At 43.3% G+C, this 15,616-nt stretch overlaps 1 protein-coding gene across 4 annotated transcripts in view; it reads left to right on the top strand.

Moving 5' to 3' along the window:
* The first annotated feature begins 9,907 nt into the window (after window positions 1–9,907).
* Window positions 9,908–15,616, top strand: part of frem2a (FRAS1 related extracellular matrix 2a) — a 56,250-nt gene continuing 50,541 nt past the window's right edge. For all 4 annotated transcript variants that reach the window (XM_040150657.1, XM_040150658.1, XM_040150655.1 and 1 more), the window contains exon 1: window positions 9,908–14,909. In XM_040150657.1, coding sequence (XP_040006591.1) covers window positions 9,908–14,909 — 5,002 coding nt within the window. The remainder of the gene's footprint in view (window positions 14,910–15,616) is intronic.

Genomic DNA, 15,616 nt, shown 5'->3' with positions numbered 1-15,616 from the left:
TGACATGCTGAGCGTACTCCTTGGCCTCCCATTAAAGGCAGCCAATCTAAAATGAGATCTGGTGGTCCTCCACAAACACGGCATAGATAAGACCAGCACTGTGGCCACAGGTCAGTGAGGCATTTAAGAAGTGTGGAACCAGGGAATGGAAACAGCTGCCCCAATCTGACAGTCAATCCAGCTCATTTCACTTCATTCCCACACATCTGTCACTCAAACATGTGCAGCACATGTGTATATGCAGGTGTGTGTGTCTGAACTGTGTCCCGCATCGCTTCAAACCTCAGTCGCCAGACAGACACAGCCAGGTGGTATCACACTTAAGGGATATTGATTAAAAGGCATTTGAGATTCCACATCAAGATGAACTAATTACAGCATATTAAAGACCTAATTCTGCCCCCTTCTGTCTTAAAACCAGTATGTCAGCTGGAGAAAAAATCCCATGCGGGAGCACAGACATGGTTAAGCTGCACGGATTCATGTTCTTGTGTCTCTTCCTCCGCAGAATGACAGCTGGTTAGTCTTGATGGAGTACAGACACTTAGGCAACTAGCATATTTAGACATGCTGCACATTTCTACGATTCAGCAATGAAACCGAACCCTCCACATATCCCAGCCAAGGGGAAAATACTTCATTATCAAAGATCTGAGAACCTGATATCCTTGGGCTAAAATGAGATGGATAATGTGGCCTTAAAGAAGGGTTGCACTATCTCTTGGTCTTCAAATATTAAAACACACCCAAACCCAGTTTTTAATCATTCTTAGTGGTATTTTTTTTTTTTTTTGAAATGCTGTAAATGGTTACTATTTTCCTGTGTCTTTTGAAATTAAAGATGCTCAATAATTTATTATTAAGCATCTTAATTTTTGATATAAATCAACATTTTTACTGTGATATTTAACTAAGCATTTGCGGTACTCTTCTCAAATGCAAATGGATAATAAACCTTTCAACATTAATAGCACATCTTGTAGAGAAAAGGCCAAAAGGTGACTCATCAATCTACTACCTGATGAGGTCATGGAAAATACCTTCAGCCTCCTACCACCTCTCTCTTGCTGTATTTGCAAGGCTATTTAAGTCTCTAGAATAACACATAAGCTGAAGATGATCCATGTTCAAAATGTTCCCTTTATTTTCACATTTGTAACACAATGTCACCTTTTCAACATGACATGAATCAATTTTTTTGTGTATCCGAAGAACCTCTTCTAGTTTTTCTAAGTGTGTAGAACTTCTTTCTGTGATGGGGTTATTCACCTTGGCTACACGCACCTGGTCCCCTTTTGTAAGCCTGGAGTCAAAAGTTCAAACCTTTTCACATGGACATTTATAACAGATATTGTATGTCATGCTGTCAGACTCCTGAAGCCTGCTGTTTAAGTTTAATTGTGATAAAGCGTAACTGAACATATGAAGTTTTTCTGGCAATAAGCAGCACTGACACTAGTAAGCTAAGTAACTTAAGATTCCTCCATCTCTAATATGAACAATAGCAGAGATGGAGGAATACAGTATGATCCTCTGCAATACCTGAGACTACATTCAAATAAAGTGCTAATTGATTAAATGTACTATAGGTTGCGAGAATGCACTGGGATTTCACAGGATCTGTACTGTTTTTCAGAAGCAAAAGAGAAAAAAAAAAACAGTTAATAGTCGCCTCACTCCTTTAAGATAAATGGTCTCCTAAATCTCCTGGGGAAGTCCTAGAGCTATCTTTTATAATCCTCTCCTTCTTTGTATCCCTTCTCTCTCCACACCAACGTTCTGTACCAATGTGTATAAAGAGCTTGTGGGAGTGTTAATAAACAAGCTTGGAGAGTGTGTTTTACGGACACCACAGTCAGAGGCGAGTTTAGCTTGTTTGTGGTATATACATGAAGCTTGGTCGCAACAGAAAGAGCAAAGTCTTAGCCCGTCTACTTAGCCATGCTAGCCGCATAGCCCTGTGGATGGCAATGTCACTGTCCGTCCACCGCTTGGGTCCAGGCTGAAATATCTCAGCGGCAATTGGATGGATTGGACATTCGTGGTCCCCAAACTATGAATCCTACTGACACTGGTGATCCCCTGACATTTTCTCCAGCATAAACATGAGGTTTTTGTTTTCAGTGAAATGTCTGGACAACTATTGATTGGCTGGACATGAAATTTCTATCTGTGGTTACCATGACGATGAATTGTAAGAGTTTGTTGATCCCCTGACTTTCCCTCTACCACCAGCGGCAGGTTGACATTTGCAATTATATTGAAATGTCTTGACAATGTCTTGGATGGATGGGCCATGAAATTAATGCATATTCATGTTTCCCTCCAGATGAACTGCAATCACTTTGGTCATCCTCTGAGATGCAATCTGGGGTACACCAGGGCAAAATTGTGTAGGACCAAGTAGCTGCAAAGCTAATCACATTCCCGTCAGCTTCAGCCGTACTCGGTGTTTAGTGCTAATTAGCAAATGTTGGTATGCTAATATAGCTAAGCTAAGATGATGAACATGGCAAACATTATAAACCGCTACACATTAGCATGTTAGAGTTGTCATTGTGAGCATGTATGCATAAAGTTAGCATTTAGCTCAAAGCACTGCTGTCCCTTTGCACAGCCTGACAGAGCTATCTTTGTGGCTGTAGACTAGTCTTGTTATATGTTGAGGCCCGAGTGCGTAATGAGTCACCTAGGAGTGCATAATGAAATGATAAGTGATTAGAATTGTAGCTACGGACAAAATTGATTACAATATTTTAAATACCAAATACTACTAAAACTACAACAAATAATTATAATAATAATAATAATTATAAAACTGACTTCAAAATGCTTCTTCTAAACAAATCATCATTATGAGACCTTAAGTCAAGCACATTTTTAGTCTCCCAACCCTAATTTAAGCGAAGGTATGAATGTGTGTTCCTCCAACGGGAGCCAAAAATCATTCCTAGCATTTGCCAGAACTCACTTGGTCAGTTAAAGCACGACTGCACCAATTTTACACATGAAATTCAGTTTTCACAAAGAGTACTTTTTCAGCCTGTGAAAACAGTTGTGTAACGTCCTCTGTGGTTCTGGAGTGAACTCTCTAAAGCCTGAGAGGAAGACCTAACGGTGTCATCAGGATTATCTCGGTTTGGGCTTGACACCTACATTTTTTTCAGGAAGCCTGCGTTACAAACTGGAGGAGTGGGGTTTGAAAAGAAACTGGTTATTAGGAGGCAGGGAGGCTCTGGCGAAAGACATGATCTAGCTGCATTATGGGCATTGTAGGATTTAGCATTGTAGTTTAGTAACCCCAGCTAGGATAGCTTAGCCCCTGTCACTGACGTACCGTCCTCATCTTCCACCTCTTTTCACTCTGCAGTGATTTGTGAGGAATGAGAAGTCCAGGTTCATACCACATTTAGCACAGTTTTAACACAGGTGAGTCTGTTTGTCACACAGTAACAGTGAACGCCAATGCGAACGCTAGAGCTCACTGGTGCACTTTTATGAAATGTCAGAGAGTCTGTGTGCATATGTGTGTATTCATTTGTGTGTGTGTGTGTGTGTGTGTGTGGTTGTGTGTGTGTCTGTGTGTGTACAGCAGGTGTTAGTGGACAATGAACAGCTCATTGGAACAAAGGAAAGAGCAGAGCTGGAGTAAAGGGAAAGGGTGTCATACAGAATGCTGATAGCCCTCAAACCAGCTGCACTGTCTGTTCTGACCCTGACTTCAGCTGTTACAGTTGCTTTGTCATTAGCCACTCAGACTCTCTCTTTCTCTTTTATGACTGCCTTTAGCGGTGCTGCTTTCACACAGTTTCTGTGTACTATTTATCTCTGCGAGGTGGATGAAACCCAGAGAGCAGATACTGTAGATGCCCGTAATGTCAAATATCAGTGTGAACGTCCTCTCACTGGAGTAAGCTTTGCAAATGAAACATGGAATTCATCGTGTACCATCTGAGGCCTCTGATTTGCTTCTGTAACTTTCGTATTACCGTACGTGTGTAAATTTGGTAACCCCTCTGATTCTGTTCACCTCTAACAGCCCTGAGCCAGCAAACACTTTAATATGATCAGTGGAAATAATAACACCGGGATGCCTGAGAAAATTAACAGAGAACGTTTTATATTCTTATGCTTGACCTACTGATGCATTATCCTCATTTTGCCTTCATTGCAACTTGATAAATGCCAATGGCCGGTAACCCGTCGCACTTGGCTCCTGAGCTGCTTCCTGGAATGCTGCTGCCGCTCCTCACCACCAGAGCGCAGTAGTCTATAAAAAAATATAACACCTGGGCCTTCCCTGATAATTTAGATGGAAAATCATGACTGCATTCAAATGACTGATTTGCCTTATTCAGTTTTTCAGTGGAGGTGTTTCTTTTCTTTTTCTCACACTACTGAAATCTTTTGTTTATACTGTAAGATGGCAGTTAATCTGCAAGAGCGCATTTATGCAGCCTTAGCTGCATCTACAGTGTAACTAATTGCGCAGTAGGTAAGCAGTATTTAGTCTCAGGAATATGAACAGTTTAATTTGTTCTTCACCATGGGCCTTCTATTCTCATTTGTACTTAACTCCAAAGATTTATGTAAGAATAGAAAGAAATTAAAGTGGAAGTCTTAAAAATATACTAAGAAGCACAGAATGTTTCACCAGTTTAAAAGTCTTCTCTTCTCTTCTCTTCTCTTCTCTTCTCTTCTCTTCTCTCCTCATACTGATCTTTGGTCCTTGTTACAATTCACAATAGCAAGAAAATGCTGCTCAAGTACTGTAACAACAACATGAACAACCACTGCAAATTGACACTGCCTGTAGGGCTGAAGGCTGAGTTCTTTGTCTGGTGCGAGATGGAGTGTGGCAGGCTTGTCCCTTATTAGACTCATCACCTCTGTGAAATCACATGAAATGGAGAGAATACGCTCTGTAGGGGGCATGTCACAAAGCCAACTAGCTGGAAGAAATTTCACACACGAGCTGTAAACAAGTCATTAAGGGCCTAACAGTTCAATATAGAGGCTGGTCTACATATTAAGGCACAAAACACACCAATGAATATCAACCTGGGAAACTAAACCCGCTTTGCCAAACTAGAGTAGCAGGTATTCCCGAAAGGCGTGGGGACAAAATAGAGTGGTTTTGTTTTAACTCCAGAAAGTAGCAAAGTGGTTCACTGAGAGTCTTGATTGTCTCTGAAGGACTTTTCTCACAGTTTTTCAGGCTATTAATCTAGAACCAGATTCACAGATGCAACAGATATTTACCCAATTCTCCCCTAATTCATGATAATAACCTTGTTCCTCTAACTGAAAGTCAAAAGCCTACAGGAGCATTGTCATCTGTAATGTAAATGAGAGTGCGAGACGCAGGAACAAACTGGCAGTTCCACCAGACGGCAAACATCTACCAGAATGGCACCATGTGTAAACTCACACGGTCATTGTGTGGATGATTACAGAGCAGCGGCGGCGCGGAGATGCCTGTTTAGAGAAAAGAGTTCCCGGTGCGTCCTCCGAATGCCTACATTTTCGCGACTGTAATATGGGAACAAAGACGGACCAGATGTGAATCTGGGTGCGTTTGTATGCCCTCGTGTGAATGCGTGTGTGTCCGAGGGTTGGAGGTGGGGGTGGGGGTTCCCATCACACTTTCAGCTGACCCAGACAAAAAGTAATTGCAGGCTGGAAATGCAGCGAGGGTAAAATCAGTGGTTTTGCCTGTCAAGCCCTTGCTTTCATGCATGGGTTTTCCGCAAGAAGCAACAGGTTCTGCGCAGTTATGGAGATAGTGAGGACAAAGCAGTGAGTGACAGGAGGCCCGCTCCTTTCATTGACGTTGACTGTTGAAAGCATGAGAGTCAGCTGTGTGATCAAAAACAAAGGTACTTATTAAGCTGAATGGCCCCTTCTAGGGAGTTATATTACATTACTGCATCATTATTCATGATGCATTGATATGTAAAGAGCATTTTAATGTCCTAGCTGGTTGAGCAGAGACTGATTTGAGCTACTGTATGTGCTGCTGTTTAGTTCAAACTGTAGCAATGCCTCATATTTTGAAAACTGATCAAATATTTTATATATCAAATTAATGTGCAAAGTCACTATAACTGATAAAATATAGTAGAGGAAAAAATGCTTTATTTCCACCTGAAATGTAGTGAAGAAGAAGTGTAAATATAGCATAACATGATAATTCTCAAGTAAAGTGAAAGGAATCCATACATATAGTTGTTTCATTTCCGCCACTCTGAGAATGTGTCTTAAATACTGTATATTCACTGTATGACTGTATAACACTTCTACACATGAACATTTTTCTTTGGGGTTTTAAGTCATTTTTTATTTAAAGTTTGTTCAAATGGGGCCAGGAGTGATGTTCTTCTAAAGTGATTTAACAAAATAGCAAAACAAAAAAAAACCAAAAAAAAATCCCACTGCGTTCAAGATGCAGAACATGGTGCTCTTCCTTGGATAACTGGTGTTGTGCATGGACTCAAACAAACCATATTCAAAATGAGAGACAAATCGGAAGCAGAAAATGTTCCCAGGAAAATACTTCCACTGCCACACTCAGCTCTGTCACAGCATCACGGATTAAAACTCCTACCTCTTGATTCTGGTGGGACCGAGGTGTGCGTGGGTGGTGAGTGTCTACAAACAAACTAAGTTTCCTCAGTGATGCGCCGTCACATTTTAGGGGCTCAGCCCCGCGGCGAGAGTCTGCATTGTTTTCTTAGCAGCTATTTTGGGACTTTGATGAGGGCTTTCTAATGGTTACATCTCCTGGCAACAAGATAATGTCATTTGCTCCGTGCATTTACACATCCAAGCAATAATAATCTTCAGCAATTTTTATATTGCCCAACAAGAATCAAACAAAAATCGATTCAGATGAATCTGCGCTGGTGTGCTCCTGCTACTGAATGATAATGTGTACTACATTGGTGAATATTCATTTGGCTTTTAGTGGTACATGTGGGTCCATGAATTAGCTTTTATGATAATTAGGGATTGTTTTTGCCATTTGTGGCAGGCATGCCAAGACTTTATGCAAATGCAGCAAACCCGATGGGTTCCTAACCCTCATACTGTCTTATTAGCCTACATGACAGTTTTGAATCTTTCACACTCCCATGAAGGCTCGAACCCCAGGATCTCCGTGTGTGGCCTTATCGCAGCGGAGCAGCCGCTGTGCAGAAGGAACCCAACATCTCGCACTGTATGAATATGTCATGAATCTGAGGCTGGACTTTCCAAAAGTTTCAAAGTGCTTGGTAGGTGATAGAGACGAGCTGCAAGGGTTTAGCCGGAGTTTCGGTGCTAATTAAGTCAGATAGGAGGAGAACAAATGTTTGTGAGATACTAGACATCCAGGGAGTCGAAATAATTGGCGTCACTTACAAACAGGTGCTCATCACGCCATCATATGGACTCCCTTAGAACTTCTCCTATAGAAAATAATTTTGCGGGAAACAAACATTGTAGCTTAAAGTTCCATATGAAAATGTTCACTAGTCTCTAAATATTTCATCCCAATAAGGATATTTTTTTTACATCCCTCCTTTGTTCCTTAGCACTCCCTCTGTCTCTCATCAGACTTTAGCATTCAGTGTAACCTGTCTAAATGTGCTCGCTATTCACAGAACGGACCCGACGCGCATGGTGTCTGAGTGGTGTCTCTCGTGCAAAGTCACAAGAAGAATGTCCTAGCACATATAAAGAGTATGACAGCTGGACGAGCTGGTGGCGGCATGTACTTTGAAATAACAAGGCACTAGAGAGCCCTCTAATCACCTGACGTTTTAAACGTAGGTGGTGGAGAGTCAAGAAGAAAATGTGGTCACAAGCAGTACTTCTCAGGTTCAGGGTTATGTACGAGGATCGTTGAGACTCAAGGCTGTCAGGTTTGCAAGAGCAGCTTTTTAAATAATGAAATAATGAAATTTGGAGGCAGTTTCATGAGAACAGGAAAATCGTTCAAATGCCATGAATTGTTATGTGTGTTCAGTTCATACATAATGGCCTTGGTATTACTTGTTACATATTCACATTGCTGATACTCCGTCCCTCCTTGATGAACTTTTGTAACTTCCTGAAAAGTACACCATGTTTCTCAGTCACTGTACGACTTTTTAACACAAACTTCTGACTGACTTATATTTGATTAATGGCAGCCATGCTTTTCATTTCACCGGGACTGTTGCCAACGCCACTTCAAATCCCTCTCCACAAATGCTAAATATCAGATTAAAAAAAAAAAAAAAAAAAAAATCAAAAAGCCTGTTTGCAGATCAGGGGGAGAGAAATGGATTTATTCTCTCATGACTTAGCCTTGACAGATGTTTCAACTTGCTGTACAAATTCCCCCCCTGGACCACCATGGTCTGGCAAGATGGATTTTCTCCCGTCTTAAAAACCAATTTGCACCATTTTTTAAAATTATTTTTTGGTCCCAACGTAATGCGCATTTCACATCAGCACGCTTGTGGCAATGCTTTGGATTCTCGTTTTTTGCATTATATTGCAGTTTACTGATGTAGACTGACAAGGACAGGGTCATTCTGTCTCCAGCCTACCGGGCAATGAGAGGTTCTTACAGTTTTTCTGTTTTTCTTTCTTACTTTTTTCTTGCTTGAGGGAAGGTCACCATGTTTCAGAGTTCCACATTCAACTGCTTATTCACCACAAAATAAACTGCAAAAATAAATGAATAAATAGAGGGATCTAAGCATACATGAATAAGAAATAAGCAGCCCACCCTTTCGCTTTCATCGACGTATTAAAACATTAGCTTTTTGCAGGAGGTTTGGAGTTAGAGCAAATGAGGAGGAACAGCGGTGAGGATTGTTAAGCCAACAAGGAGCAGACTGGCAGTGCCCCTTTAGGGAATAATGCCAAAAGACTTGTAAAAGTTTATCTCATCAGTATCACATCTCATCTCTAAAGAATTGTGGCCATGCCTTGGATAACTGATCCCTATCTCCTTTTTTTTTTTCCTTTTATTGAATTATAGCACTAACTATTTCTAAGCTCATTTAAGAGTTTTTTAAGTAAACCGTCTGAAAGAAAATCATTTTCAGGCTCTATGGATTTTTGCCAAACTCAATAAATACCACGATGTGCAAAGTCATCTGTAGTTACTGGACATGTTTAAATTAACCCTTTGGATTCACTGGACTGTCTAACAGTAGATACATGAAATATTTGGATAGAGGAGAGAGAGACTTAGATAGACTAAGTTAAACTAGTCTATCGTCGAAGCAGTAACATAACAAAGTCAGTGGAGTTAGCAAACTTTGTCTTTCTTTCTCGCTCGGAATATATTGAAAGTCGGTTCAGCCCTGGGGTTACAGTCTCGACATTTCTTCCAAAATCCTCAGCGTTTCTGTTTGCCCACAGACGACATGATTATATGATTTGTGTTGTGTTGAACTGATGAGCAATACTTAAATAAGCTATTTTTCCTCAGTGCAGGAGTATCTTGGAATACCCTTATTATGTCTTGCAAGCATTTGTGCCTTCCACCTGCCCCGACGGGCGAGACTCAGTGACTGAACTCTATGAACTAAGTCACATCTGTGTACTTCAGCTCATCCTCTAGTCCCCGCCCCTCCCCGTGAATGTCGGCTGCACTGCCTATTGCCGACCGGGCTGAGGTACCGAGCCCTAAAAAACCCTCCAATATGTGCCGAGATGGGCGGTAGCGCTTTTACGCAGGCTCCCGAGTGTCTGAAGTTAAAACTCCTGCGCGCTATTCCGTGTCCGGGGTCCGGGCGGACAGATGCATGGGGGCAACAGCGTAGGCATCCCGCTTGACTCCCGACACTTTGGGAATTTTTTTCCCCTCGTGGAGCAAAAAAGACCGGAGTATTTCCCAACATCACGTTGATAGAGTGACTCTTTTCGGATGGTTTGGATCACATCCGTTGCCAAGATGTTGCTCTATAGACTTCTCCTGTGTTTTTCAGCAGCGGGAATTGGTTTCGCACAGCCCGACAGCTCTGGATTATTTTACGCACTGAGATCCGAATTGTCAGAGGATGCGATCTTAGTGGCCAACAACGGAATACGCGTGCCTTTCGGGAGGTCGGTCTTCGTCGATCCCATTAACGATCTGGTCATTCAAACTCAGCCGGGGGATCGATGCAGCATCACCGTCCTGGATAACGACCCGCTCGCACAGAGACCGGGGCATCTCTCTCCCAAGAAGTTTCCGTGTGATTTCGGTCCCAATGATGTGACGTACTCCCACTATGGGTCCCGGAGCCCAGCTAGAGACAGAGTGAGGTTGCAGCTCAGGTACGACGCGCAAACCGAAACCGTTATCATCCCGTTTATGATGGAGGTGGAAGTAGTTTTTACGCAGCTAGAGCTACTCACCAAAAACATGCCTCTCACTGTTGATAATCTCAAGGGGACCAGTAATCCCATCGATAAGAAGACTTTAGAGTTTACCTACGATAGAGACTCTCACAAATGCGAGGTGGCATCCCTGTCTAGCGGCAGCGCTCTGCCGAGATATGGAAGACTCATCGACGGGGGTAAACTTTCCAAAATGATGGACTGTGACGAATTCACTCAAACTGACATCCGCTATGAGCACACGTCTGACCGCAAGTCTCCCAACAGGGATTATGTTCCCATGGTTGTGGAGCTGCATGACAAGGAAGGCAACCTAGTGAAACAGGAGTATTTCCATCTCATGATTCGCATCAAGGAGGGAGAAGAAAACACCCCCCCCAAACCCAGCTTTGTGTCCATGATGATGATGGAGGTCAGCCAGTTTGTCATGACTGCCCTCACCCCTGATATGCTCGCTGCAGAAGATGCAGAGTCGGACCCAGATGAGCTTATTTTCAACATCACCTCTCCCTTATCTTATGAGGAGGGCTACATTGTCAGCACTGATGACAGAAACCTCCCCATCACATCCTTCTACCAGAGAGACTTGCGTGATCTGAAAATAGCTTACAAGCCCCCTTCCCTGGACTCAGACACTGAGAGGATTTTTCAGCTCGAGTTCGAGGTGGTAGACACAGACGGGGCCGTCTCAGACCCCTTTGCGTTTATGATCGTTGTGAAGCCGATGAATTCTTTGGCCCCTGTTGTGACACGTAACACGGGTCAGCTGCTGTACGAGGGGCAGTCTCGGCCTCTCTTCAGCGACCACAACTTGGAGATCAGCGATGAAGACAACCTCGACGCTGTCACCATCACGGTGGTGGATGGGCTGCGCCACGGAGACCTCATGGTGCTGGGCTCTCACAGGAAATTCTTCACACCTGCTGACCTCACGACAGGAGCTGTTGTGTACCAGCACGATGGGAGTGACACATACAGCGACAACATTGTCTACAAGATGACGGACGGGAAAAACGAAGTAGAATTCCTTTTCCCCATTACAATCGTTCCCACTGATGACGAGCCACCAATTATAAATGCCAACACTGGCCTGGTGCTATTCAAAAACCAGATGATGCCTATATCTCCCCTCATGCTCAGTGCTGCCGATATTGACTCCGAGGACTCAACTATTAAATTCACTATTGTCCCTCCCTTTTCTACAATTGGCACAGTGCTCCTAAGGCAGTCAGACGCCCCTGAGGATCCCTCCTCTTGGAAGTTCAACGGTGAAGATGAAGTATATGAGAAGGAGGTGACAGAGTGGCTTCAGAAAGATATCACTGATGGAAAGTTGTTTTACAAGCACACAGGCCCTCACAACACAGATACCATCATGGATCAGTTTGTGTTCACAGTTCAGGATGACAATGACCCCCCAAATGAGTCAGGAGAGAGTGCATTTATAATTCGGGTTTTGCCTATCGATGATGTACCCCCTGAGCTGTTCCCCGGCACCACCCTGCAGATGACAGTTCAGGAGTACAAGCTCACTCACTTTAGCAAAGAAGTTTTGCGCTACACCGATTTGGACTCTGAGGACCGTGACCTCAAATACATAGTTATCCAGCCCCCGACAGATACAGATGAAAATAACCCGGTTGTGTTCGGTTCTTTGGTGCTGACAGACAGCCCGGACACTGAGGTCACAGAGTTCACACAAGCTCAAGTTAACCATCATAAGATATCCTTCGGCCCCCCGAATGTTGAGCTTGGAATCACAGCCCACGTTGTGCAGTTTCGTTACACTGTTGAAGACACAGCTGGGAACAGTGTAGAAGGGGCTTTCACTATCTACCTCCAGCCCGTCAACAATAAACCCCCTCAGATTACAAACACTGGCTTTACTGTGTTTGAACGCGGCATGCACATCATCACCATTGCTGAGCTAGACGCCACAGACCTTGACACAGAGAGTCAACAGATTACATTTACTCTAAGCCAGCCCCCTAAACATGGCCAGGTCCAGGCTGCATTCACTGACCTAGAGAAAAAGGGGGTTTTCAGACTTGAGGATATCTCAGAGGGGAAGATATCATATATTCATGGTGGGGAGGAGACGCTGAGTGATGAATTTCAGCTGGATGTGAGCGATGGGTTCCATGTTGTAACCGTGACGGTCAAAGTTAATGTAAAGCCTGTCGATGATGAAACGCCAACTGTCAGCCTACCTGAGGGAACAATTGGGTCTCATATGGATGTGCTGGAAAACGGAGCCACAGAAATCACAACTAATGTCATTCAAGGCCATGATGATGACACAGATGACCTCCAGCTGACCTTTATTGTGGAGGATCCTCCAGTTATGGGTGAAATACTGGTTAAAGGAGTGCCTGCTACTAGGTTTACACAGGCTGATATTATCAATGGTGTAGTTGTGTACGCACACATCGGTGGCGAGATAGGTCTGACCTCTCAGCAGGATGGCTTCAATTTGACTCTTACAGACATGTCCGATGATTGGACAGTAGGTGGCAATAAGGTCAACGGAGTCCATGTACGAGTAACTATCCTTCCTGTTGACAGCCAGGCCCCCGAGGTTGGTGTTGGGATTCAATTCAGTGTCATTGAAGGGGAGAAATACGCCATCGGCCCTCAGCACTTGGATGCTGATGATAATGACACTCCAACAGATGAAATCCTTTGCACCATCATCGTCCAGCCCACTGCTGGCTATGTGGAAAATATATCGCCTGCCCCAGGCTCAGAAAAGTCCAGGTCAGGAACAGCTATCACTGCTTTTACCATCAGAGACATAAAGGAAGGGAATATCTACTATGTGCAGAGCATTCACAAAGGGGTAGAGCCATTGGAGGACAGGTTCACATTTAGGTGCTCTGATGGCATCAATTTCTCAGAGAACCATTTCTTCCCAATAGTTATCATCCCTGCAAATGATGAAAAGCCAGAGATTTATTTGAGGGAAATAGTCGTGATGGAGGGGATGAACATCATCATTGACACCCCGATTCTGAATGGGGCTGATGCCGATATTCCACCTGAGGAGCTGATGTTCATCATTTCCAAACCCCCCAAACACGGTGCCATTTTAAACCAGCTACCCACAGGCTCAGTTCTGGTGACTAATTTCACTTTAGAGCAGATCAGGGAGGCATCAAGTATTATTTATGAGCATGATGACTCAGAGACAACAGAAGACAGCTTTGATGTAATTCTGTCGGATGGAAAATACTCTGTGCAGAAAACAGCCATGGTTATGATCGTTGCTGTTGATGACGAGACACCCCGAATGCTTATCAACGATGGTCTGGAGGTGGAAATTGGCGAAACCAAAGAGATCAACAACAAAGTGCTCAAAGCGACAGATCTAGATTCAGATGACAGTACGCTCACATATATCATTCGGTTTGGGCCTAGTCAGGGTCTCCTGCAGAGGAAAACTCCATACGGGTCTCTGGAGAACATCACCCTCGGCATGAATTTCACACAAGCTGAACTCGACGAAGGGCTTATAGTTTACACACACAACGGACAGGAAGGCATCCGAGACTTGGTCAAATTTGATGTCACAGATGGAATGAACCCACTAATTGATCGCTACTTCTACATCACTGTGGGCAGCATCGACATGGTCTTCCCCGATGTCGTCAGTAAAGGCGTGTCTCTGAGGGAAGGTGGCAGAGTGACTTTGACCACAGATCTTCTCAGCACTACCGACCTCAACAGCCCTGATGAGAACTTGGTCTTTACTGTCACAAGGGCTCCCATCAGGGGCCACTTGGAGTGTACAGATACCCCTGGGATGCCCATTGTGTCTTTTACTCAAATGCAACTGGCTGGCAGTAAGATTTACTACATCCATACCTCTGATGATGAGGTGAAAATGGACAGTTTTGAGTTTGAAGTCACTGATGGCTACAATCCTATATTCAGAACATTCAGAATCTCTATTGTGGATGTTGACAATAAGAAACCTGTTGTGACTGTAAATAGTCTCGTCGTCACAGAAGGGCAGATTAAGCTGATTACACCATTTGAACTCACTGCTGAGGACCAGGACACAGCTGAGAAGCTGCTGAAATTCACCGTCACCCAGTTGCCTGTTCATGGTAAACTCCTCTACAACCAGTCCACACATGTCACCAGCTTCACGAAACAAGACCTAAATGAAAACCTCATCAGCTACAAACACGATGGCACAGAATCATCAGAGGACTCCTTCTCCTTTACTGTCACTGATGGCACACACACTGACTTCTATGTTTTCCCCGACACTGTTTTTGAGACTCGGCACCCTCAAACCATGAAGATCACTATTGTGGCAATAGACAACGGCATCCCCCAGATTGTGTTGAATAAAGGTGCTCCCACTTTGAAGATCTTGGCCACAGGTCACCTGGGGTTCCCCATCAGCTCCAAAGTGCTGAGGGCAGAGGACAGAGACAGCAGCCCGGCCTCTCTGGTGTTCCACATCACCACCCAGCCCAAACATGGTTACATCATTAACCTGGGACACGGAAACAACTCCATCAACACATTTAGTCAAGGTAAGCTCTCATCAGCGTTATAACATGTTGACCTTTGCATGAATATTGCATGTGGATGTCTTAATCAGATGACAATCGAGTACTTGATGGTGCTTGACTGATGGTGGATGCCAGAAAAAAGAAAAAAAAACTGATTTCAAAATGTCATCTGTGCTATGTGGTAAACAAAATGGCATGAAATGATATTCTGACATGAAAAAAATGCTTTTCTCTGTTCAAGCATCTTAAAAACATTTTTCAAAAAGTGTGATTAATGTGCTTATTTTTTTGCAAATGGAAGTGGTTTTAGTCGTCATTTTTTTGCAGTCAAATAATTATAATACCCTAATGTGTAATGTGATACTCTTTAACTTAAGAGAAAAATGTTAAAGTTAAAAATCTCTGCAAATCCGTAAGCTTTGATTTTTCACACTGACTACAAAAGAGTTTAATTTATGGGGTAATAATGATTCATATGTGTGACAGGTGCTGGCTTGGGGATTTCAAGAGTTAATTTATGGGCCTGATTTAGATGTGCCTTGCTCATCAAATCATAATTAGCAGACCAAAGTTAGGGGCTGATGTTTCGCGCAAATGTCTTGTAGAGGGTTAGAGATGAATAATTTATTATTGCTGCATCTTTGGGGAGATGTTCACATCCGATGTTCTCTACAGTGGTTTGTTAAATGAAGCAGGACGGAAGTAGGGGATCATGTGAAAAGGTCAGT

This window comes from Xiphias gladius, chromosome 17 (genome assembly GCF_016859285.1).
Source record: "Xiphias gladius isolate SHS-SW01 ecotype Sanya breed wild chromosome 17, ASM1685928v1, whole genome shotgun sequence".
NCBI lineage: Eukaryota > Metazoa > Chordata > Actinopteri > Istiophoriformes > Xiphiidae > Xiphias > Xiphias gladius.
Note: the sequence above shows the minus strand (reverse complement) of the source record. Positions and strands in the feature narration are given on the sequence as shown.